Genomic DNA, 23,604 nt, shown 5'->3' with positions numbered 1-23,604 from the left:
ATAAATACTGCATTACTTACCAAAAAACTTCCAAAAGCAGAATTAAATATAGCGGCTGCCTGGAAAGAGAAAAAGATAAATATCACCAACATCAAAATAGCTATAGTACAAGAATAAAATGTTATTCTCCCACCCAACAAGCTATTAAGATTCTCCAAATACACACATACACAGAGACCATTAGGCGGTTAGCCACTGTTTAAAAAATTGCCAGTGGCCTGTAGCTTATGAAGACTGATAGATTCTAGTTTATGCATTCACAAATAATGTGCTGAAATGGACAAAAGCAGGAGAAGAAGAAAATCCTTGCCAGCAGACTTAAGAGAAATATGCACAAGAAGTAAGATTATTACACAGAAGCTTGGTCTCACTGCTTTTGCTCTAATTTGCCAGGAAAATTTTTTACATATTGACATATTAATTAAAACATATATAATCTGATTTAACTAAGCCACTCTTTTCATAAACTTTTAAAAATTTTAATGTAATATTAATCAGGCAAACAAATTAATTGTTCATCATAATAAATTATTGACAAATTCAGAAGTTTCTGTAGTTTAACAAACAAATTTAAAACAGGAACAACAAAAACAACCACCAAAATAAAACCCCAAACCACAACAACTGCATACTTCTGAGGCCAAAATGTCTAATCTTTACTTTGTACTCCATAGTCTTTTAAAGTAAGAAAATAAACAATTTTTGTAATTACTTAGAAGCTTACCTAAATATCCGGGAAATATAAGGTAGCAGTGTTATTTCTTAATATTAACTCATTAAATTCCAGGAATTTAAAACTTGAGTCTTCAATAGCTTTCCCCAATTACCAAGAAAGGACAGAAACTCTTGCAAGGCAGCCAGTCTGATGATGAAAAGCCACACAGCAAAGGTAAGAGGAAAGGGGGGAGGAAAATCTACTGTTTACATGAAGATTTAGACCAGAGTCAAATTAATCACCCTGGACACTTCCAGGCACAGATTAATAACAAGTGGATGCTAGCGAGTTTAGCAAGTTTGAATAAAGTCCAAAATCAGGATAGGAGCTGTAGCTGAACCTGCCTTCTGCTCCATAAGAGGATGCAATGAAAATGAATGGGTAATGAGATTCTTGGCTCTAGAGAGCTTAGCTTTCTTATTCAAGTTCATAATTAATTCAAAGCTTTGATAATTTCATTAGATTCCTCCTCTGCTGGCCCTATCAATAAAAGATGGCACTGGACCGCAGCTCCTCAGTGGCCCAAATACAAAAACAAATGCAGACTGGGAAACCTTTGCTGACTTGCTTACTAACAGGGACAATGGCATATGGCACTCCATGTTGCAGAGGGAGCATCTCAATAGATACAGCTAAATAAAACATTATAGTTGACAGTTGTAAACTACAGTAACATATTTTAACACCTCTTCCTCATCAGCATTTCTTTTTTGAACATAAAAAAGAGGCACAAGTCCAAACAGCTCCTCTTGCCAGAGATCACAGCTGAAAGCAAGAACGAGTACTACTTAAAAACAATTCTTCAACAAGTGTAAGTTAAACCAGGATTTTTCTACTTGTATTTGAAGCTGTACAGCTGACACTTTCGAGTGGCAAGAGGGAGATAACATTACACCCATGCAAGCAAACCTACTGCAAGGGATCAATTTCAATACAAGAGATGTCCTTGTAGGTATCTTTTGTTAAGATATCCCTCTTAAGGTTTCTATAATTGTATTTAAAAAACGACCAGGTTTATCAAGTCTCTATGGTATTTGTTGGACTCGTGCCACTTTTACACAGACTGGTATTTGACCACTTCAATCTGATAAACATGCAGAAAGGTCCTTTTTATTACATCCTGCCTCTGAATCCACGGAGGAGGATCTAGACTTCCATTTTTAAGCACACTTAGAAAAACACTTCCTTGCAAAATAGTCTTTGCTATATAAAACAGTGTAAATCAACTGTTAAGATCTGAAAGACAGAAGCATCTGGGCTCTACTTTTGCACCAGAAGGCTGGGAGGAAACTTAATGGTCCCCTCCTTCCCACGCAGATTGTGTGTGCAGAGTGACAGCTACATTTCTGTCTGCTACGAAGAACTGTATCACGCATCCTCTTTAAAAAAGCTGGTGGAAATGGATAGCGTAAGAAGTAGCCCTTCCTTCCCTAACATGCTAAATTTAACTCCATGTCTCCAAAAATACCCAGTCCTATCAGAAGATGGGTTCAGGGCAGGCTGTGCTTACAGTGCAGGTCAGGCTGCCTGACCATGTTTACTGATGCAAGAGAAATAACTTTAGTGCTGGGCAGCCCTCAACCACTTTCCTGGTCATTTCAACAATGCACAAAGATCAGTAGCTGGCAATAACCGAGACCCTTAGAAAGGCACTGTGCATCTAGCTATAGCCACTTCAGCGGCTGCCAGTCCTGATTTGAGGATCATCTGGAGACATGACATTTTATACTTAAGATACACTGCAATTCCACTTCCAGGAGAAATTCTGTACCTGGAAAGGTAGTAAGGAGGTGGTTCTGATGGTATATATTTTGGTCATCAACAAACTTCTCTTTTTTCTTCCTTCCTGAGACACCAGGAAGACTTTGAGGTTTATTTTATATTCTAAAGCATACCACAGGTACTAAGCCAACAATCTCAGACAAATTTTATGCTTCAGCTACTCAGCCAGTCATGTGCAAAAGCCATAATTCACAACTTGTCCAAAAGCATGCTAGTTTGCAATTTTTAGTTCCCTTTCTCCAAAGCATCAGAAATCATCCATGGCAGACGATTAAGCGCTCATTACAGGCAAAATAAGCAGAAAATAAAAAAATTTAAAAAAATCAGTAAGATCACAAATTAAGCTATAATCATTCAGATGATTTGCCTCAATGACAGAGAACTTAGACATGTTGATTACTGAATTTGCAGTTTCCTTTATAGACATTTCTCCTGCAAAATAAACTCAGAAGTACATTTTTCTTAAGCCCAGTTTATATTTATGATTATGGTTCAGCTTAAACAAACTGGTAGTAAACTGAATCAACTGCTCCAATTAGTAATTAAGTGTACCTAGAAGCATGACCCTGTAGAATTTAAACACTGTGCTTCCAACTCCCTTCTATCAAGAGCGATAATATTGCCTACATACCTCATAGGGCATTGTCAAAATTAATTCATTGCTTAAAAAGCACTCTGAGATCCTTAGAGAAATGATACAAATAAACATTAGCGCTGACACATTATACAGCTAGTCTCTTCATTTTCTATTTGAAACATTTATTAGTCACTATTATTGTATAACTTTTTTCAGTATTTGCTCTTTTGTGCTTCAACAGATACCAGGCTATCTGCAGTCAGTCTAAAGGAAACAGTAAAACATGAAAACATTTAGATGTCCTTATAATACCACAAGTTCAGATTTGCATGTGTTTGCAAACAGTTCATTGCACTTACCATTAATATGAGGAGAGAGTTCTCTATAAAATCAATGGTAAGATCCTTTCACAAGGTAAATGCATAGCCACATATTGAAATGCAAAGTCAGATCACATTCAAAAGCAGTAGCAGTAACAACCAGACCAATTATTCCATTTTACATCAACTCAGAGACAACAAAGACTGAAAGTCATTGCCAGTGCTCTTAACTGGACTAGTACAGAAGAGCACCTACATCTTCACTTGAGTTTAAAATAGGACACGCTAGCTTCACTAAACAACAAATTTATTTCATATTAAGTAGCTACAATTTCAGTCAACTCAGTGTGGCACTGGGCTTGAGAGAACTCTCTCACTGGTCATATTTCAAGGAAGGAGAAGGAACCAGCCCACCTCTGGAGGAAACCCATCTGGCAGTACATGGCAGAAACTTTCCTCTTTTCATACCTGAGCCTGGTGCAAAGCTTCAGCCTCTCATCTCTCACCTTATCCCAAAATATGTGTATGGAAAACACCGCCAAGATTCACGACACTGACAACAACAAGATCCAAGACAGCTCTCAGAGCAGCTTGTAACCGAGAGAAGAAATACACAAAGCCACAAGTGAGAGGCTGAGCACTTCCTCGTAGGTGGATACCCAGATGAAGTAGCAAGTACATGCAGCATTCAAGTACATGTGACTGGGCAGCAAATCAAACAAGCATGCTCAGGTTTTGGTAGAATGAAATATAGAATACATCCTGAAATCTGTTCTATTTCCTTCTATCTCGGTATCAAACTAAATTATCTTTGAATTTATTAGACCAGATATCTTTTGATAATAATGCAGCAGGACTACGTTAAAAAGAAAAGATACACTGGCAACATTTAGAACACCTGGGTCAAAACCCAACATTTTATCACTACTGGCAAGAGTCGAATTAAATGATTATGCACAACTCAACTGAAACGACAATTCCCTTTACTGCGGAGTCACAGGGAAACAATGGTGCCTAATAGTTTTATGTGTGCACCACATAAAAAGTAACAGGCTTTTTTGCCAATATGTGTATTTTTATTTTTTTTTTAACACTAGACATTTGATTCTGGAGTGCCATTTGGCAGCCTTTAGGGAGGTAAGCTTCTTAACTGTATTTAACCCTAAGCTTACACAGGGCCTGCATCCCCCAGGCACCCCACAGCTGAGAAAGCACACACTATGCACCCTAGGACCTGTTTGGCCCCAAGCTGTCCCTGCTCTGTGGAAAGGACATTCCGGAGCCAAGGTCACAGATGCATAGTAATGAAAAACTAAACAGCCTCAAAACATTTCAGAGGAAAGCAGTCTGGTCATCTCACAAAACTGCTCTGTGTATGCGTGCAATTACCTGTGGTTAAAACCTTACATTTTCAAACAAGCACTAGTGAGACACACGGCTCACGTACTACCTGCAAGACTAAATATCCTGTTTAATGAAAATGGCACAATGAAGAAGAGAGAACAACCCAGAAGGGTAGAAAAGATCTGAAGAAAGACAAGGACTCTAGCAGTACTACTGCAGGATTACGCAGCAGAGAACAAAATGTGGAAATGTAAGATTTTACAATGTCCATTATATCAATGCAAAATTTAATAGATCCGCATCTCCTACTTGATAAGGAAGAAAGAAAAACAAACAACACACAGAGGAAAGAAAAGACTGAAGAAAGCTATGGAAATGATTTGACCAAACAGGACAGAAAAGGAAATTTTATCTACCCAAAGAGATCAGTGTAGTTCGAGAAGGTGTAAGAAGGCAGGACGTCAGATGCAGCTTGAATGAGTCGGCAGAGTCCCTTTAAACAACTCTTTCAATCTCCTATTTAAAAATAAAATCTCATGTGAGTGTTACTGCAGCTCATGTCTTAACTGCTGTTTCCATTAATAAGATGTTACAGCTCTGTAGAAAGCTATTTGCTACAGCACTGTTACTGCAAACAGAATATAAATATACCTAATAAGGTTTAATCTGTGTTGCTGTTCATAACTATTCATCTGAGTTCAGATGGGGAAAAAATATATATATTCAAGTTCCTGTTTTTGAGCACTAAATTGAATCAGGTGTCCTCTTCTCTTAAGAAAATTAAGTTGCTTTTGTGCAAGAGTGTTTTAATGAGAACAGAGCCTGCCGACATTGATAAATGGGAATGACACCAGAGAGAGCATGTAAGCAGGACAATATGTGCATGTTACAGTCTTACAGGCTATTTTTCACTGACTATCCTGAATGACTTCGCTGTTTCTTAAGGGGCCTATTAATCTCAAATTTAGTTATTACACAACGTTTATTTGAACATATATTCTGTGGATGATGACAGTTAATAAAGGAAATCTTTTACAAGCTGTATTTTTACATATTGTTCCAACTACAGCTCCTAGTCATTCTACTGTATTGATGGGATAACCTAGTTATGATGCAGCTTTAAAAAAGGGCACATATATTCAGATTCTTTTCTAAGCATATGGGGACTCTTAAATAACTGTTAAAATGCATATAAAAATCCTGCTACAGCACAGCAAAAATAAAAGAGGTAAGCAGGTGAGTGAGCAACAAAATCTCTCACTGCACAGTTGCCCCCTCAAAGGCAAAGTACATGCCTTTTTAACACTCCATCATCATCTCTGAGAAACAAGGCCTAGATCTGACCCTTAAAGATGTATACACACTCCACATTGAATTCAACAGAAGTTGTAGCATGCGTCTTACACATGAGTTTGGCCCCATGTGTTGCATACGTGATAGGGCACCTCAACAGTGGTATTTCATTTAAAAAAAAAAACAACAAACAAACAAAAAGCCGAAACAAACCAAGAGAAAAAAAACCCTAAAACCAGACTTTGATAAAAACTAAAATTTGAGTACAGAAAAATCTTATTAAAATGTGAACTGATGTTCAAAAACTCTCTTGAAAAAGTACTGAATTACTCTAATTTTTTTAGTGGAGTGGAACTGTACACATAACCTTATCCTTTAAAAAAAAACAAAACAACCAACAAACAATGAACAGTAACAACAAAATAAAAAAAACCCACACCCACCAACTAAAGAAATCCCAGAACAGCAACAGAAAAACCCACCAAGATACGGAGGAGATTATGTTTTTATCCACTGCTCTGTTCCTTGTGGTCCAACACAATTTGTTGACTGTAAAAAGGGTATCACTTAATTCCCAGTCTGCCTCTAGAGTTGTGCTGACAATAGGAAAACATTTATTTATTTCAATGATGTTCAATAACCATCAGTTTTATGGAAATGACGCTGAAAAGGCACCAGAAAAATGAAAACAGAATAACCAACATGCTGCATGTTCACATTTCAGTAGGGGAACATCATCCAGAGAATGACGTCCTCTAAAGCACCCTCTTGAGCTGTGGGTCCGAAGCTGCACACCCCACAGATTTGCTCCGGGCTGGCAGAGGTTGCCATCACCTGAGCACAAGTTTGTGCTGCTTCAACCAGGCTCAGCATTCTGCCATATGCAGAGCACAGCAACAAGCTGGGGACTCTGCTGGCAGAGAGTTATTGCCTTCTACCTCCTATTGGCCAAGTTCTTTCTGTTGAAAATCAGTCTTTCACTCCCCCATTTTTGCAGTTCCTCCTAACCATCACAGCCTGATGGTAATAATATTTACAAATACAAAGCCATTCATCAGAAGAATGTCAAAAGACAGGCTTTTCAGACACATTTTTTAGTATATTTGGTGCTCTCCACTGAAAGATTTCTGTTTTACCAATAGTTTCAGCAATACTGAGACAGAGGAAAAAAAAACTATCCCACTTTCTTTCCTTTTGTCAGAAATGCTAACTTCTCTCTACTGTGAGCAACTGGCATGACTCAGGGGAGCTCTGGAGGGGCAGCATTATTATTTCTTGTTCAGTATCACTAGGATATGGAGACTAAAAACCAGGAGACTATGTACATTAAATGTTTTTTTCCAGAGAGTAAAACCAGAATGTAAACATTTATTAAAAATTCAAACAGCAAACATTAACCATTCAGATCTCAGGAACACTTATGTGGCAGTCTACAAATTTCCACCAATACTAATATATAGTAGCAAGAAATCCATGTTGAACAAAGGTTGAAAAGCAGCACTGTCCTGTGTGGCTGGATCATTTCACTTCAGATTACTTGTATAACTGAGCAGAACAAAAGCAAAAGCCTTTGCCATCAGTATCAGAAAGATCCCATGAAGGAAGCCAGCAGGGAGGAATCTCTGTCATGAGTTGGAATGTCCTTCTCCACATTGGAAGAACCAAGACTTGGTCTCCGCAGGTACAGAAGAGATGAGACACTTCATGAAACATAATGCACAGCACCTGACTGGCCCAGGCTATCGGCTGTACAACGCTGAGTTGCTTTGACTACAGTTTCTTTGCTTTATTCTAAATGCCACAGATCCACCCATATTCAGATGTTTACATGGCTATGTAGCATAAAAAAGTAGTGCGATGCTCACAAGGCTTACGAGGAGAAAAGGCCTATCTGGACCCTATCCAGAAACACAAATGTAGGCAACAGACTTTTGCAACCTCACGTCTATCCCCTCAGGATACTAAGGCAAAGAGACATTTCCTCCTTCTAAAAACCATGGTCCATTTCCTTTTGACACTGAGAAAGGCTGTCAGCAGAGACAGCCACCAATGCTCTCACCTTATCCTGGAGCGACAGTTCTTGATCTGCCATACCCCAAGCCCAGCAACATCTTAAAGCTGTAGCTTAACCTTCCTGTCCTCCCATCAGCTGCAGTACAAAACACAAAAATCATACTCACAAGACACAGTGTCTTTCAGTGTTCGTTCCTACATCACACACCCCAGCAGGGCAGTAACCTGAGCATCTACAGTGGACTTGAATACCGGCATAAATAAACAGAGGCAGTTTCTCTTTTTCTCTACTTAAAAATTATAAATGCAAATATTAAGATTACTGCCCAGTGCCAGAGTAAACACTCAAGCAAGCAATAGTTTAAAGTTGACAGACTCATAAAAACACATACTTTCTCATACTGAGTACCTCTACGCATAACTACCTGCAAACTCCATGCTCTAGCATCTGACCTACTCCTCCACAAACTTCATACAGCTCTGCCATGCCAGAAAGCTCTGGGGTCCCAGGAAGGGATAGAGCCAAACTTTTTCTATGTATTTTTCCCCAGACAGAAAGCCCATTTCCATAATTTTCCTATACAAGAGAAAACAGAAGGTAACTTCCCCCTTCCACCTACCTACCTAATGTAAAGTATAAGCCTCAGCAGTCATACATTTGACCTGTGAAACAGACCACGCTACACAATTAAGAGGGCAAAAAGGAAAGAATCTAGCCAGTCACTGACACTTTGGTATAAACACTACACACCAATTTTATGGACATCACGTATTTGTTAGTGACTCAAGGCTTATTACCCCAGCATTGAAGACACTGGCTCTCACACCAGAAGAAGTGGACTGCTGAACAGTGATTTAATAAAGGAGGCTCAGCTGAACAGCAGCATACAAGTAACTGCCAACCTGATCCTCTCTTATGGTCAAACACTTCATGACTGTAAGTGACTTTCTACAAAGAAAATAAAAAAAAATAATAAATTACTGTAGAAGGTATCCTCAAAAGGATACAAAGCAATAACAACCTCCCAAACATACTTTTATTTAAGTTCACATTTTCTGAGATCTTAAGCTGCGATAAAAACACTTAAAGGTCTTGTCCCCTGATTCTCCTGGAGACACATCATCCATAACATGATTAGAGGTCTAGTTAAACAATGCATCCCACAACTCCAAAGAGTATTACTTCCCTGCTGAAGTGAAATGAAAGCATAAGGCCACTTTCTAAAAAGTGCCCTTTGCATTAACTGCAAGGCTGTGCCTCCACCAGTATTTTTCTATAAATATCCCACTGTCATATTGCTTTCTGGGCAGTCAGGAGCAGAACCAGACATTTTAACCATACAAACCAGCTCAGAATGGTGTCATTATTAAAGTCCCTGTCATTACTACCACTGGGAACAGCTTCACTATTAGTAGTGCAACACCAGGAGATGGAAAATAAAACACTACTGTAAGGAAGGCCACAATACGGAGTGGCTGGCCGAAGTACCAGCTTTGTAAAATAAAAGGTAGAGTGGCTCACTGCACAGAGCCATGAATCCCAGCCTCTGGAGCTTGTATCAGAATGTGTCACAGGTCACAGTTACAAGATACAGAGATTTTAATCTCATCAACAAATGTCTGTATGTAGCTCATGGAAGTAGTTACTGCCGCTCCTTCAACCTAGCCCAAAGGTTAGGCTTTACTGTAAACCAGTATTGTATGGTACTAGAAACTCCCTTTTTATGAGCACAGCTAAAGCTCTGCATGCTGCAATATTGTGGTAGAGGTAGAAAGAAAAGGCAAATAAAAGTAGCATACTATAAGGAATAGACCAGCACTACAGCCACTCCCTGAAGGTTAAAAAAGGAGTAATCTTGATGAATGTAACTATATGCTTTTAAATGTTGCTCAGATACTTCTCTCATCTAAATTAACAACTCATGCAAGTGTAACTAGAAGGAGTTATACACATAGACATGGTGCATAAATGTGCCTCTTTATATATTACATATTCCCAAAATTCACCCAGGAATTCAGCAGTGGATCAATAACATTGAAGCTCCAAATCTGTCTACAGAGAAAAAAAGTTAACTACAACATTGGTATTTACCACCATCCTTCTTTTGAAGCATGTCCAAAAGTTCTTTAAATTCTAATCAGTTAGTTGCTCCCATTTTCCAAGAGACCTCCTATACACGCCAATCCAAAGGGGATAGGGAGGCTAGTCTTCATTAAAGTGCAAGGATTAATGCTCAAATGCCAATCAAGTCTATGCCAGGGACTTGATTTCACAACTACTTGGCTAGCAGTAGGAGCACATCATGAACAACAAAAATGATTAAACTGTTCTTTGGAATTTTTGTTCATACGTTTATATTTATCATGTAAACTCATATATAAAATACATAACAACTCAACTAAATTAAAAATACTTTTATTACTTCCTTGAAATAATTTAATTTATTCTCTAATGGGATAGAATACTTTATAACCACTACTTCTCTGAAGAAAAGGTGGAGAGAAAACATTAAAACCTATGAGTTTCATGTACAGAATTCTGCTTACATTCTGTGGAGAGCAGAGGCTCACCAAGAACTGTGCTGGGTGCTAGCCTAAGAAATGCAGGAGCTTGTTTTACTGCAAAAGGTCACTTGGCATCTGCGTTGCACATGCTCTTTGTGACAGCATTCACTGAAACTGTCTACAGTTTCCATTTACATTCAGGATTGTCTCAAAACTAGAATATTCAGCATAAGGGAAATTCTAGTATTTAAACATTTGTTTTAAACCTAAGCTCCCTCCCTGCCTCTGGAATCACCACTTCTCATACAATTATTTTCTTTTTTAACCATTTCATTTTGGTATTTTGCTGCTTCCAGTGAATTGCTCTGGTGCCTTGTGGAAGATGGCTTCTGTCTCTGTTTGACTCTCCACAAAGCTTTTCAGCTGGTCCACAATGAGGCACTGCTACTAAATTCTCACGAGGCACTGAGAAAGTACAGCCAGGGAGATCAGTTTACCAAGAGAAATGAAAGTACGAAGCATCTAAGTTACACTGAAAATGTGGAAGATGTTAAAATTATTTGTTTGCCAAACTGACCCATGTTAATCTGACCTGAAACAAAATATTTACAGACAGATTTTCCTGAAAGAAAATGGAAACATTTCTACAATATACAAGGAGAATAAAAAAAATAATTGAAAAGTTCCCAACTCAACATGGTTTGTAGTTCAACTTCTCTATTTCTAAAGCATTTACTAAAGAACTAAGTGCATATACAGTATGAAAAAAATTAGTTACTAAAAAAACTTGTTCAACTGGAAACACTTATTTTATAACATGCATCTATTTTCCGGCATTTTGTGGTTAAAACTATCTTCTCACCTTACTGATAAACTGTAGAGATAAGGCCAATGCATTCCGACTCGCCCACAAAGAACTCCAAAGAGAACTGGATAAAGAAATAAATAACTATGCTCAGTGCAAAGGCTCCAGCAGAACACAGATACTGCTAGTACCTATTCTGAGACAGTTACTCATCACGAGCATCCACTGAGACACAGGACCTGGAAGCAAAATCGTATTCTATCATGCCATTTAAGCCCAGAACATTCTGTATCTACACAATCAGTCAGAGCTTGTAGAAGCAATCTAAATCCAGAATTCTTTTCCATCTTAAAGTAATTCAGTAACACAGGATGGCCTATGATACATAGTGGACAAGACTGCATAAGAAGCACACTCATGACTGCCAGGTCAGACGTGCAAGAGCTGCCCACTTTCCTGCAAGGCAGGAGGTCCCGATTCCAACACAGACACACCTTTTTAACAGCAATGCAGAGTAGCAATAAATGTCAACACAAAACTAAGGAAGAGAATTGGGATATGCAAACAAAAGTGTGAAGAATAGAAAAAGTCACCTTATAAACTAAAAGCAATCAGAAATCACATCTTATACAAACAGCAAGTACTGGACATACAAGGAAAGCACCTCACTTATCAAACAACTTTATATCTAGCACATTAGCTGTACTTCATTAAAAAGAGCTCTCACTTGAAAAAGTTTAATTTAGGTTAACAGCTATTTCTTGGAGCAATCTGTGATCAGCACTTTGCAGGTAAAACAGACAAATAAGGATGTTAGAAATCACATCTGGCTGGTATTTTGATTCAAGTTTTGCCACTGAGAGAAGCTTGATAAAAGGCAGAGAAAGACGCTGTGTACCAGGTCGTATCAACATCCTCAAAGGGAGGAAAAAAAAATCTGTTTACAGAAGAGATTTTAATCTCTCACATACATTCATTCTAAAACTGAGTCGCTGCTTAGTCAATTCTATTGCAGACAAGACGTCAGAAAAATACCACAACATAGTCATCATCTCATTGCATGAAAGTTCAATTTGCTCTAACACCATAACGAATATATTTCTATAATCTGTATCTATCTCCTACTCTTGTGGAAGTATCAACAAAATTCAGACTGATATACTTATCTACAATATAAAAAACAATCATATCTCCACTATAAGCTGTAGTGTAGCAATATAGTGGCAGAGCATGAAACAGTAATCAAAGTCCTGAAAAATACACCATTGTCAGCATTGTACATTGGTACCAGTGTATTATAGCACCTCGGTTTGAAATAAATCAACCTAAGTGCCTGCTTTGGTAAGCACTTTGAATTCACTGTACATCAGCATTAGGAGGGGTAATGCACAAAGAAACAAATCAGGAAATGGGACTTGTAAATAACAATTCAATTAGCAGATTTATATTACTCATTTCCTAATAAACTTTCTATCCGCACCTACATGCAAGCCCTCCTACAGCCTTCCCCCCTTCATTTACATATCTGTGCAGGCCTGCTCTTTTTTCTTGCTAGCCCCTTTGCCCTTTCAATCATGAAGTATATTACTCCACTGTCAGAGCAAAGCAGTTCCTAACAACAGGGAGCCCAGCTGGGATAGGAAGAGGGCAGCAGGCTCAGGCATTAACATAATAATCCAACTGTGCTCCCCCAGGCCCTCAGGGCAGACAGCATATTAGGTAGGCCTCCTGCGCAGCCCCGGTGGAAGCCGCTGGATCACCTGCCCATCAACCTGTGGCCCTGGCCCCCGCCTCGGCTGCACCAGGCCCTGCCAAGCCCAGGTGCCCAATTACTTCCCCACAAAAGACACAAATCCATTTTTCCACGTCTGCTTAGCGTTCCTGTTGCACATCTTTATATAGGATTTGGATGTACTTTTCCGCATAATTTCCAGTGGATTGGCTCCTTGCCTTTTAACTTCTGGAAAGACTAGGGTTTTTAACAGGACCTACTACTGCTGCCAGCGGGAACCAGACCTTGAAACAAAATTTCAAACAAAATTACAAACCGCTGCTCTGCTCATGTAACTTTCAGCCCCACCTATCCTCTGGATTTCTCCCTGAAAGAAAGAGCAGGAAAAAACAAAAGGGCAGACACACAACTACGCCTTTGTTATTTCTGTGCTGTGCCATCCAAAAAGAAGCCAGTTCAGGGCTGCCTTGCTTATTCTTTCTGGCGTTTGCAACACTGGAGGATTTTCAGCTGCAAAGCTATTTTACAGACTTTGGTACAAGGCCTGCCACCACACAGGACACAGCTACTGATTAAGGAACAGAGCTGTGACAAGGTTTCAGCTGTACAAACACACATATAAGAAATTTCCAAGAATTACCATATAATGCTGATTTCAGATGGAAGATCCACAAAACCATCCGATTTAAAGGTGGCTTGTAATTGTACTATTCTTCCCAACTAACATTTCTTAATATCCAAGAAATATTCCTGCATTTCAAATGCTTTGGGTAGCAAATGACAACTCAGAATATTGATTTGCATGTCCCCTCTATCAAGTCCTTTATTTAAAGAAAATGTTTAAATTTATTATGCATGGTATTTCAATGCAGTTCTCTTACAAACCCTTTTATTTACAGTACATATGCTGCTTGTACAGAGTGCAAGCACAGGTACTTAGCAAAAGACTAGAAATACACACACTTGCCAGTAAAAGATACTATTCCGTTTACATTATACAAGACAATCTCAAAGACTACTAGGAAAGAAGACTTTGGTTCTAATACAACTTTTAATTTCATTAAGAAAATACATATTCTCCAATTCTCCTTAACAATAGGAGGCACAACAGAAATGTAAAAGAGTCTTATTAAAATCATGTTTTGTAGACTAATGAAAGTCAGATTTACTTGATCATTTGTGAAGCAAAATTTCCCTAACCTCATTAATTTTCATTTATCCAGCCTTCTCAAAGAAGGAAATATTCAGAAGCAATTTCATATTTTATTTTAAATGCTTGGTTGTTACATTATCAGTACAAAGAAGTGTAATGCATAGTGATCACAATAGTGAAGTCACAATAGGCTCAGGAAAAAAAAAGTAAAAATAATGCTAGCTATATAATTTAAATATTAAAATCATTACAGAAGGTCTGCATATTACTATTCCTTGACTACATAATGGCAACAAAAACTGTAACATTTTGAAAATCGTGACATTTTAAAAAAACTGCTCACAAGCAATTAGTTTTCACAATGTGGACGTTCTCTTCTGCTACCAATCATGCTAACTTGTTAGCAGCATGCCCCTCCAAACTGGGAGGGGGTGCAGTTTAAAATAACTCTTTGCATTTAATTTATTCTAGGTCACAAGCATCACCGATAAAACACTGGGATAACCTAGAGGTTTGCAAAATATTTTAATATAGTCAAGAGTCATCTCACAGCCACATGCTCATGTATCTACTTTGGCTAGACGTAGACTTTTAGAACCTGTTATTTAAGAGAGAAAAAGCTCTGTCAACTACCTCATGATCCTTTCAACCATTTCCTTTACCCCACAAAGCAATTGCATGTTACATAAAATTGAATCACATTTGGAACATGAACTACAGCTTTCCTTCTTCAACACCTCTAAATATAAATTACTTTACTTATCCATAAACCAAGAAAAGGAGCTGATATTTTTAATTATGAAAGATATAAGAAAAATCCTTTGAACACTTGTCATTTTCTAGAGGTTCATTCTAATTAATTTCCTTCCTTCTCCAAATAGTAGGTCAAAAACTCCACAAACTAATCTAATGGCAAGTTGTACCAGACATGCTGGAAAAACAGAAATTCAACAGCAAGAATTATCTACCAAGAATTTGAGTACAATCAAGTCATCGAGTAGCTTTTGCTGTTGGGGTCGAATGCTTTGTGCTTACAGACATGTTGTCAGTGGACGACAACAGAAAGCCGCAATGTTAGCTACATTCATCATTTTTCTTACGAATTCAAGTATTGTGAATGGAACATGTGCATGGAAATAAACTTGTGAATGGAAATACAAATTAAAAAAAAATTCTTCATTGCATGATCTTTAGATCAGACCAATGTACTAATGAAGTCAGTAAGAAATTTAATTTTTTTTTTAATTTGACTTTACACAGCCCAAGATCAGAACACTGCAATGGCTCAGATGAATAAAAGGGAAGGTGTACCTTAAGCTTCTGATACAGGATGTGCTCAAGCTGTTATGGACTGTTTAAAACAGTGAACACTCCTGAAATTACTAAATATAAAAGTTGCAGTATGGAAGAAAATACATACATGTTGTCTAAAATATCATTCATATGCCAGCTTCACCATTAAAAACAAAAATCTTTCCTTGAAGTAACAAACTACTAGGTCCATGCTGACGACGTATTCTAATTTCCTTCAACTCAACCACAGTCTTCTTTTTATTTACAAGACTCACTCTTCCTGACTACTTGTAAAGCCTCTGCTCTTTGGTAACACAGTTCCTATGGTTTTATTCTTAAATATCAGAGAAGAGTACATTAATGCAAAAGACAACGGTTTTCTTCCATACATAGCTATGACAGCAGAACAAATGCTACCCTGTAACCCTCATATGCCCTTCAACACTAGTTGGAGAACACTGTTCCCACAAACTGCAGAAGATATCAATAATTTCACCAGTTCTAAACTCCAAATACCACTTCAGTAACCACTAGTGTCTTATAACATCAACCCTCAACACAAAACGCAGCTGGCATCTGCCAGGGAGAAGTAGTTCTGCAGTGCTTTTCTTTGCTCCCATACTGCATGTGAACCTCCCACATCACTTCTGATCCAGTCACCTCTTTTACTTAAACTGAGTGATCAGAATTTATGTACGAGTTTTACCCGTCTGAAAATTACAAGAGAGATGGTAGTGCCTCTACTTCTATACACTAATCTAGTATTTGCTGACCAATGTCACATTCTTGCTTGTCCACAGTAGCTGTGGCATGGTTTCCAAGAGCTCTAAGCAGATAACAAAAGAAAATGAAGTTAAATGCATTTCTGTGTCAGCGATGTTGCAAATTCATCTAGTGGTGCTTTCCCAAAACCTCAGCTATAGGTTCAACACCTTCATGGGAAGCACCTTGCTGCCTGCATAAAAAAGGTCATACTTGGCCACTGCAGACTTCATAGACACTTGGGATTTTACCTGTTCCAGTTCCGACTGTGACCTTCAATGGAGCGATGCAGACAACCAAAACTGCTGCAATGTCTCCCAAAGGGCCAACAGAGAAGGAAAATAAATAGAAAAACAAGCAACAACAAAAAACCCCTACCAACCCACAAGGGTTGTACAAAATGGAATCCAAATGTTATGAAGAGCTGATTTCTTTATGTTAGGATAACCAGCCAGAATGTTTTGAGCAGCACATGGCTCCCAACCAGTTACAGTGAGGTCCTTGTTGCCTGGATATTGGTACGTGAATAGCAACAAATGATCCAAAACCTGGAGTACCAACATCCATAAGAAGACTGCTATTTCCTGCCCGTGAACCACTCCTACAGCTTCCCCTTCCCTTGCATCTCTGAGAAGCACAGTACATGTTTTTATCTCATGAAGATTTTAAAGAGGTTCACAATATTAATAGGATAATCAGTTATACCTACTGACAGCCATAGGGCCTGACAGATTAAATAACCCTGCATCATCAGAAAACTTTGCCCTCACATTTCTCTAGATGCTGGATTTTTTTTTTTAACAGCACTTTGGATGTAGAGAAAGACTGATGAGGTATGCAACGGAACCAGAGTGGGGAACACAGAGCAGCACTCATGGCCATGTTGGAAGGTGCAGACAGCAGGCATACCTGTGTCAAAAGTGAAAGTGTAAATGCACTTTCAAGCAGGTCAGCTTTGGCGGTTTCTTGCACAAGTAACATGTTTGGAAGACAGACTGTCAAGACTGAAACAGAGAAATCAATTCAGTCCTTTAAAACACTCTGGGAATCTTTTCCTCGCTCACTACTCACTCAAAAAGTCTCTCAGAATTGTTAAACACACGTAATATAAGGAATAGACTGCAAACACATTCAGCGTGAACAAAAGCTCACATCCTCCCACTCAAATATACACATGAAGAATTTACCACACATTAAAGTTACATCATGCTAAAGAAAGTGAAATTGTAGCAGTCATAAACAACAGGTATCTCTGGTAACTACAGTTTATTATTCAAAAGCCATGAAAAATTGTTCAGAGTCTTCAATTCTACAACAGCAGACCATGTTAGCATTTAGTAAAGTAGATATTCCACTCACAACCTGGATATTTTCACGTGGAGGATAAAATAAAATAAAAAAAAAACCACAGAAGACTGAAATCAGTTTTTTCTCATTCCAGGAGCCACTCATTCTAAAAGCATTACAAGAAATCAGAGGGAGCACTTACAGTCTTAGTGTGTTGTTTCAGAATGTATAATACAAACAAGTGCTGATCACTAAAACTATTAATTAGCATTTCATTAGAAATATCAACATGGGGAAAAGCAGTGATGTGCAGACATCCTTGCCTCTGGGATTAGATTCAATTCATTTTACATTAGGAAGCAATGAACTAAAACCACCACCCTGACAAGTTAACTATTCTTATTGACACAGTTATGAATAGCAATAACACTGGCCCTAAGGATGACACAGTAGACAGAAAGAACTCATGCCAAGTTCTGACATTTACAAATGACCATGATAAAAAGGATCTGTATGGGCTACCTAAATTTGCTAGTAAGAAAGTATTGCAATTTTACATTTTTTTAAAACTGACATCTACTTAGGTAACTACCAAAAAGAACAAATACTTACTACAGACAGGGCTGTACTGGCAAGAAAATTTAACCAACAAAAGGGTTAATTAGGGATACAAATTTTCTCAGACTGTTAATAATGGGAATGACACATAGTATGAGCCCATAAGTAATTCTCAGGTATCTTTGATCTTCAGCCCCCAGCGATTACTGTTGCCTACCATACCCTGGCCTCTGAGACTCTCTCAGAACCAGACATCTGGCTACTTTGTTGTTTTAGACTAATCTCATCCCAGGAGAGCTCAAGAAATGACACCAGGCAAGGAGGGTCCTGGCAAGGGAAAAAACATTATGGTATCAGCAGATTTTTGAGTGGACTACAGTACCAAAATTGTCTTCAAATTTCTATAGGGATCCTGTCGCTTCTCTGCTCTCCAGCTCAGATTTCACCCAAAACACCAGAATGCACATGATCCTGTTTTAAGGAACAGTTAATCTCTTTGAAGAAGCTAATGAATGATAATCCAGGAAAGAATCTATGACAAAGGCAAACGGAAGTAAAAAAAAAAATCTACAAGGAATGGATGGCTTTAATGAAGATTTTATTGAAAGGCCAACACACTGCAGGATTAAATAATGTTTTATAAAGAGTACAGAAAATAAGTCCCACATCTGAACAGTCCATTTTTGACTAATTCACTGTCATGGCTTTAGCTGCCAGCAGTGTTATCCCTAAGTATGACCCTCTGACAACTGCAAAAGATTCAGTGAGTGCTCAACTGGCTGCTCTGGCCTCAGAAACAGGGCACTTCTCAATGCATTGAGCCCACAGTGGTAAGGTGGGCTGCTAACATGGAGAAAGAAAGGTTCAATTCCAAGGCCAGGGTCTTCTACCATCAGGGGCCATCTGGGTTTTGCCATAAACTTTGGTCCATCAGATTCCCAGCCTCTCCAGACCACTACAGGTTACATCAGATGTGACACTGGCAGCTGGACAAGAATTGTTTCAGGCAGCCCTGCAGGAGAAGGCCCTTTTTCTGTACCAATGCTTGTATGTTCTTCCTACACCAACGCTCCTCTGTCCTAGGTGCTCCCAAATACACACTTCCTGCTTGCACTTGGCATCGGAAAGAACTGAGACACTTAGACCTGGAAGAAATTAAAATCTCACACGTATTTCTGAGGGCTGTAAGCATGCCAATACTATGAGCACTATCACAGCCATGTATGTCTGAGCAGCATCATTTCTAAAACCCAAGGGTGACAGAAAACAATAGCACCCACTTCTGTGAGGGTATCCTTTTTGTTTCAAGTCGACACCTTTTCTCCCCTTCCATTGGCAAGATCAAGTTACAAAGAACAAACACTAAATTCATATTTTAATCCTTTTCTAAGGACAGGCCCATATGATTTGACTTCTGTCTCATTTCAGGATATTTTCAAAGTCTTCAGAACAGTACTTTGGAGAAGCCTCTAAATAATCTGCCATATCACATCAGCTCCCAAAGAAAACAAATCCTTGCCAAAGCTGTTTAAGTGCTACAGACAGTAGTTTGAATATTATATGCTAAACTTTACTAGGGATCATGCTGTTACACAGTATCTTACTTTTTTTCCCTTCATTTCTCACATCACAACTATCCTGCTTTCTTCCAGCCACAACATTCCACTCTCAGTGTGAGAGATGATAGTAAGAAGTTACCACAATGTATTTTTAGCAGTTCCCTAATGCACTGTAACAGTTGGATCAAGAAGAACCTGTGCTTCACTAGCTTTAGATGCATCATACCAAGAGTAAAAAAACTTCAGAATAATTACGCATACTTCTGAGATATTCAGAAAGATGCTATGCATTTTTTTTTTCTGAATATGACTGAAGCAAGTTCTCCTTCGCTTCCTCACCAAGCAGGTATGTTGTTAGAGTGAATGCAGATTAGCTTATATAATTAAATTTTAAAATACCAGCAGCATCAGGACAACACAAACTCTTCTGCATGCTCTCTGTACACAATATTTGCTCAACAAATGTTTCTCTTAAAAGCTTTGCTATAATATCTGTTACAGTTTAACTGATGGCTTCTAAGATTGCTGCCACTTGCAAGTAGCTATGCAGCTTTCCACAACAGAAACAAGAAAAAGTTGTAAAATATTCCACACGACCACACTAAAAACTTAGACTGTATTTATTAATACATCATCTAATGCAGAAAAACCCAGCCTGTAGAGTAAAGAAGAGTACTGTAAGGTAAAACAACTAGAACCACGGTGCTTAAAAAACAGCTCCTCTTTGTATCTGTGGAGACAGCATTAATACAAGTAACACCAAAAAATTAAGTAAAGAATAGGCAGAATTTTCATTTTAATATTTTATGCACTGTAGATGCTTAATTATACATCCTCTACCTTCACATGCCATAGACTTTGAATAGTGCATCCCACACACCTTCTTCCCCTTCCCCTTTTAAATCAACAGCAAACAATACTCCACATACAAACATGTAAGATCTACTTCACAAAACACACAGGAAATAAACAGTCGATAAAGCAAACAAACCCCACACTAATTCTAAATATTAAAGATAAAAAATACAGAGGATATAGATATAGGTTCTAACAAACATTTATCAGTGTCTAAAAGCACATTTTTGTAGGATTGTCTTAAATACTACAGTTATAGCTTAGACATACACATTACAGACTTATTTTCAAAGCCATCACCAGGACTCCCAACAGCAAATAAGCAAATGCTACAGAACATAAATACCCCTCTATTTACTCTGAGTATTGATTTATGTTCTATGGGTATGCAAACATTGGCAGCTAATGCTGCCTTGCACTATTACAAAATTACAGCTATTCAGTGAGGTTTTCTAACAGTAAATAGAACTCCCCATGGCCACTCTCCAAAAATTCAACAGCTGGAAGAAGCAAGCACTGTACCATGACAGGAACGCAAACATATCCATACAAAGACAAATCAAATGCAAAAACAAACTCCAGAGAAAAAAGGTCTTCAAACAATATCCATATTAACACTTCTAATTTGGAAGTGGAATGGAGTGTCTCCCATTTATCTGTCATTACAGTGGAACAGAGAGAGGAAAAGCCATTTTGGATATTAGTAACAACACCTCAAACAACTGGAACTCCTCCAAAAACCTAGTCAGTCTATACCAAAAAGAGTTAATGAACAATATTACTGCAGAACCATTAATCTCTCCTGAGTACTAAATTCTAAATAGGACTCCTGATTTTTTTTACATATATGTGAAAGGCTGTATCTACATCATCTTTGTTTCCTCATCTAGGACATTTAACAGCTCTACAGTTCACTGCTGACTATATGTATAATAAGCAATTCTTCATTATTTAGATATTTTATTTCTGTATGCATGAACAAACCTAGAGGAAAACATCCATATAAGACTTTCTCCCAGATTCTGGAAGCTGCCTTTACCTCCAGCGAAGGCTGGAGGAAATAGCCTTCTGAATGGAAATTAAAGAACTCCACATTTCCTCAAATAAGCAAAGCTCTGTTTCTTATCTTGTAATTAAAAAGCTTGTCGGCTAATATAATTGGTTTATATTCCTCTAATATCTGCATGAAGTAATAGTAGAGGGAAAGCTTAGTGATGTTTCCTGATAAACATACTTCCTAAAGATAAGTATGATTACTTTAATTTCGAGATAATGACATAGACTTAACACACAAATACAGCTCCATCTTCAGAAGCATTTACAACATGAACAATAGTGATACTTGTCCTCATTCTATTATTTTAAATTTATAGGCACAGCTTCATTTATTTGAAACAAAGACCAAATCTACAAAAAAAGTGATTGACATATGAAAATACAGTGAACAAAAATGCAATATCATACTTATTTATATATCTACTTGGCATTTTATGTCAACTGCATGCTTTCGCATAAGGAGACCAGCTAAGACCAGTCTGCTTCTGGAATCAACCTACTAGAAATCAGATATACCAAATTTTCATTTGTGATTTTTACCTACACTTACACAGTCCATTGTGTTGATTTTAACAGAAGAATATCTGATTTACACCACGATAAAGGAGAAGGATCATGTCCAAGTTCCCAGGTACTCTTACTAGCAGCACAGGTGTTCTTTTGCTGGTAGCAGCTGGCACGTGCTAATTAGCAGGAAAACCAAATTCAACTATTTCTAGCTTTGTAAAAATATCTAACAGGCATGACTCAGCATAAAGTCTCAGCATATTAAAATATACTCTACAGAGGGAAATAACCCAACAGGATAAAATTTTCCATTGCCTTGCATCACACAATTTAGAGGGACTTGAAGCTTGAAAGACAAGAAATCTCCTTAAAATCTGGTTGTATGACAGATCTGTAATAGGTTGCAAAAAAATCATTAGAGAGCATGAATAGACACTCTTGCCTCCCACCACTCACAAAACAAAAAAAACAACAACAAAAAACCCCAAACCCACAGGAGCTGATAAAAGAAACCATAGCCTGCTGGAAGTGCTGCTAAATGAGCCATCTACCTCAGAAGATACTACTGTATGCTAAGTTAGCATAACAAGTGATTCCCCTGAGTAAAATAATCTCTTGAAAGTTTCACTGACTGCTACTAAGACCAGGCAGTCTGGGAAACAGAAGACTACCGCAGACTTCAGTGTGGTTTTGTATTAGTAAGACAAGCAGTATGCTGGAACTGGTTGGTGATTTGAAAGAGAAGGGAAATTAAAAATCAGTGTGATCACTTAGAGACATGACAGGATGCTTACACAATGGACAGTGACTTATATAATGCAAAAATACCAGAGTAGGTTAGAACTGGGAGGGTGAAAAGCATAATTACACTGCTAACACAAGAAAGAAATTTTACTTGCTCTAAAGACAAAAATTCACAGCTGAATTCTGTTCACAACTCAGAGAGAGCTCAGCTGTCAGACTGTCAAAGTACCTGGGTTATAAAGTGTCATTACATTATAGGATTTCACATTTACATAAAATAAAGTAAATCAGAACTGGTGCAGAGGCTACTGTTTTGAACTTTTATATATATACATAAAGAGAGAAAATTGTTACCTATAAAACTGAACTAATTCCAATGTAATACTCTAGGTTAAGGAAAAAAGCTAAGGAATAAACTAAAACAAAGAAATCAAGGGTACAAGTTAGGGTTTTTGTTATTTGCAGATGAAGATTACTACTCTGAGTTTTATCTGTTGGGAGTTATCAGGAAGGTTCAAAAAAACCAAATATACCAACAGAGGCATTTGTTACTCACGGGTTCACGACAGCAGATCCCTTATGAAGCAGAGATGCCTTGTAGTGACTCATTTTCAGAAAAGACTTGACAACACCACTTTAAAATACCCTGTATTTTTCTCGGTATTTCATACTTACAACCAACTATTATTCTGAGCTTCTCAGATCATAAATTGCAGAAAGTCAACCCATGCAGCAGGCATCCAC

General features: G+C 38.0%; 1 protein-coding gene across 1 annotated transcript in view; it reads right to left on the bottom strand.

The window, feature by feature from the left end:
* SLC10A7 (solute carrier family 10, member 7) overlaps positions 1–23,604 on the bottom strand; it is a gene marked incomplete at its 5' end in the record, with an annotated part of 141,933 nt that overhangs the window by 96,379 nt on the left and 21,950 nt on the right. The window contains one exon of the mRNA XM_010185825.1: positions 21–59. Coding sequence (XP_010184127.1) covers positions 21–59 — 39 coding nt within the window. The remainder of the gene's footprint in view (positions 1–20; positions 60–23,604) is intronic.

The sequence above is a fragment of the Mesitornis unicolor genome, unplaced genomic scaffold (assembly GCF_000695765.1).
Source record: "Mesitornis unicolor isolate BGI_N332 unplaced genomic scaffold, ASM69576v1 scaffold3876, whole genome shotgun sequence".
NCBI classification, from domain to species: Eukaryota; Metazoa; Chordata; class Aves; order Mesitornithiformes; family Mesitornithidae; genus Mesitornis; species Mesitornis unicolor.
Note: the sequence above shows the minus strand (reverse complement) of the source record. Positions and strands in the feature narration are given on the sequence as shown.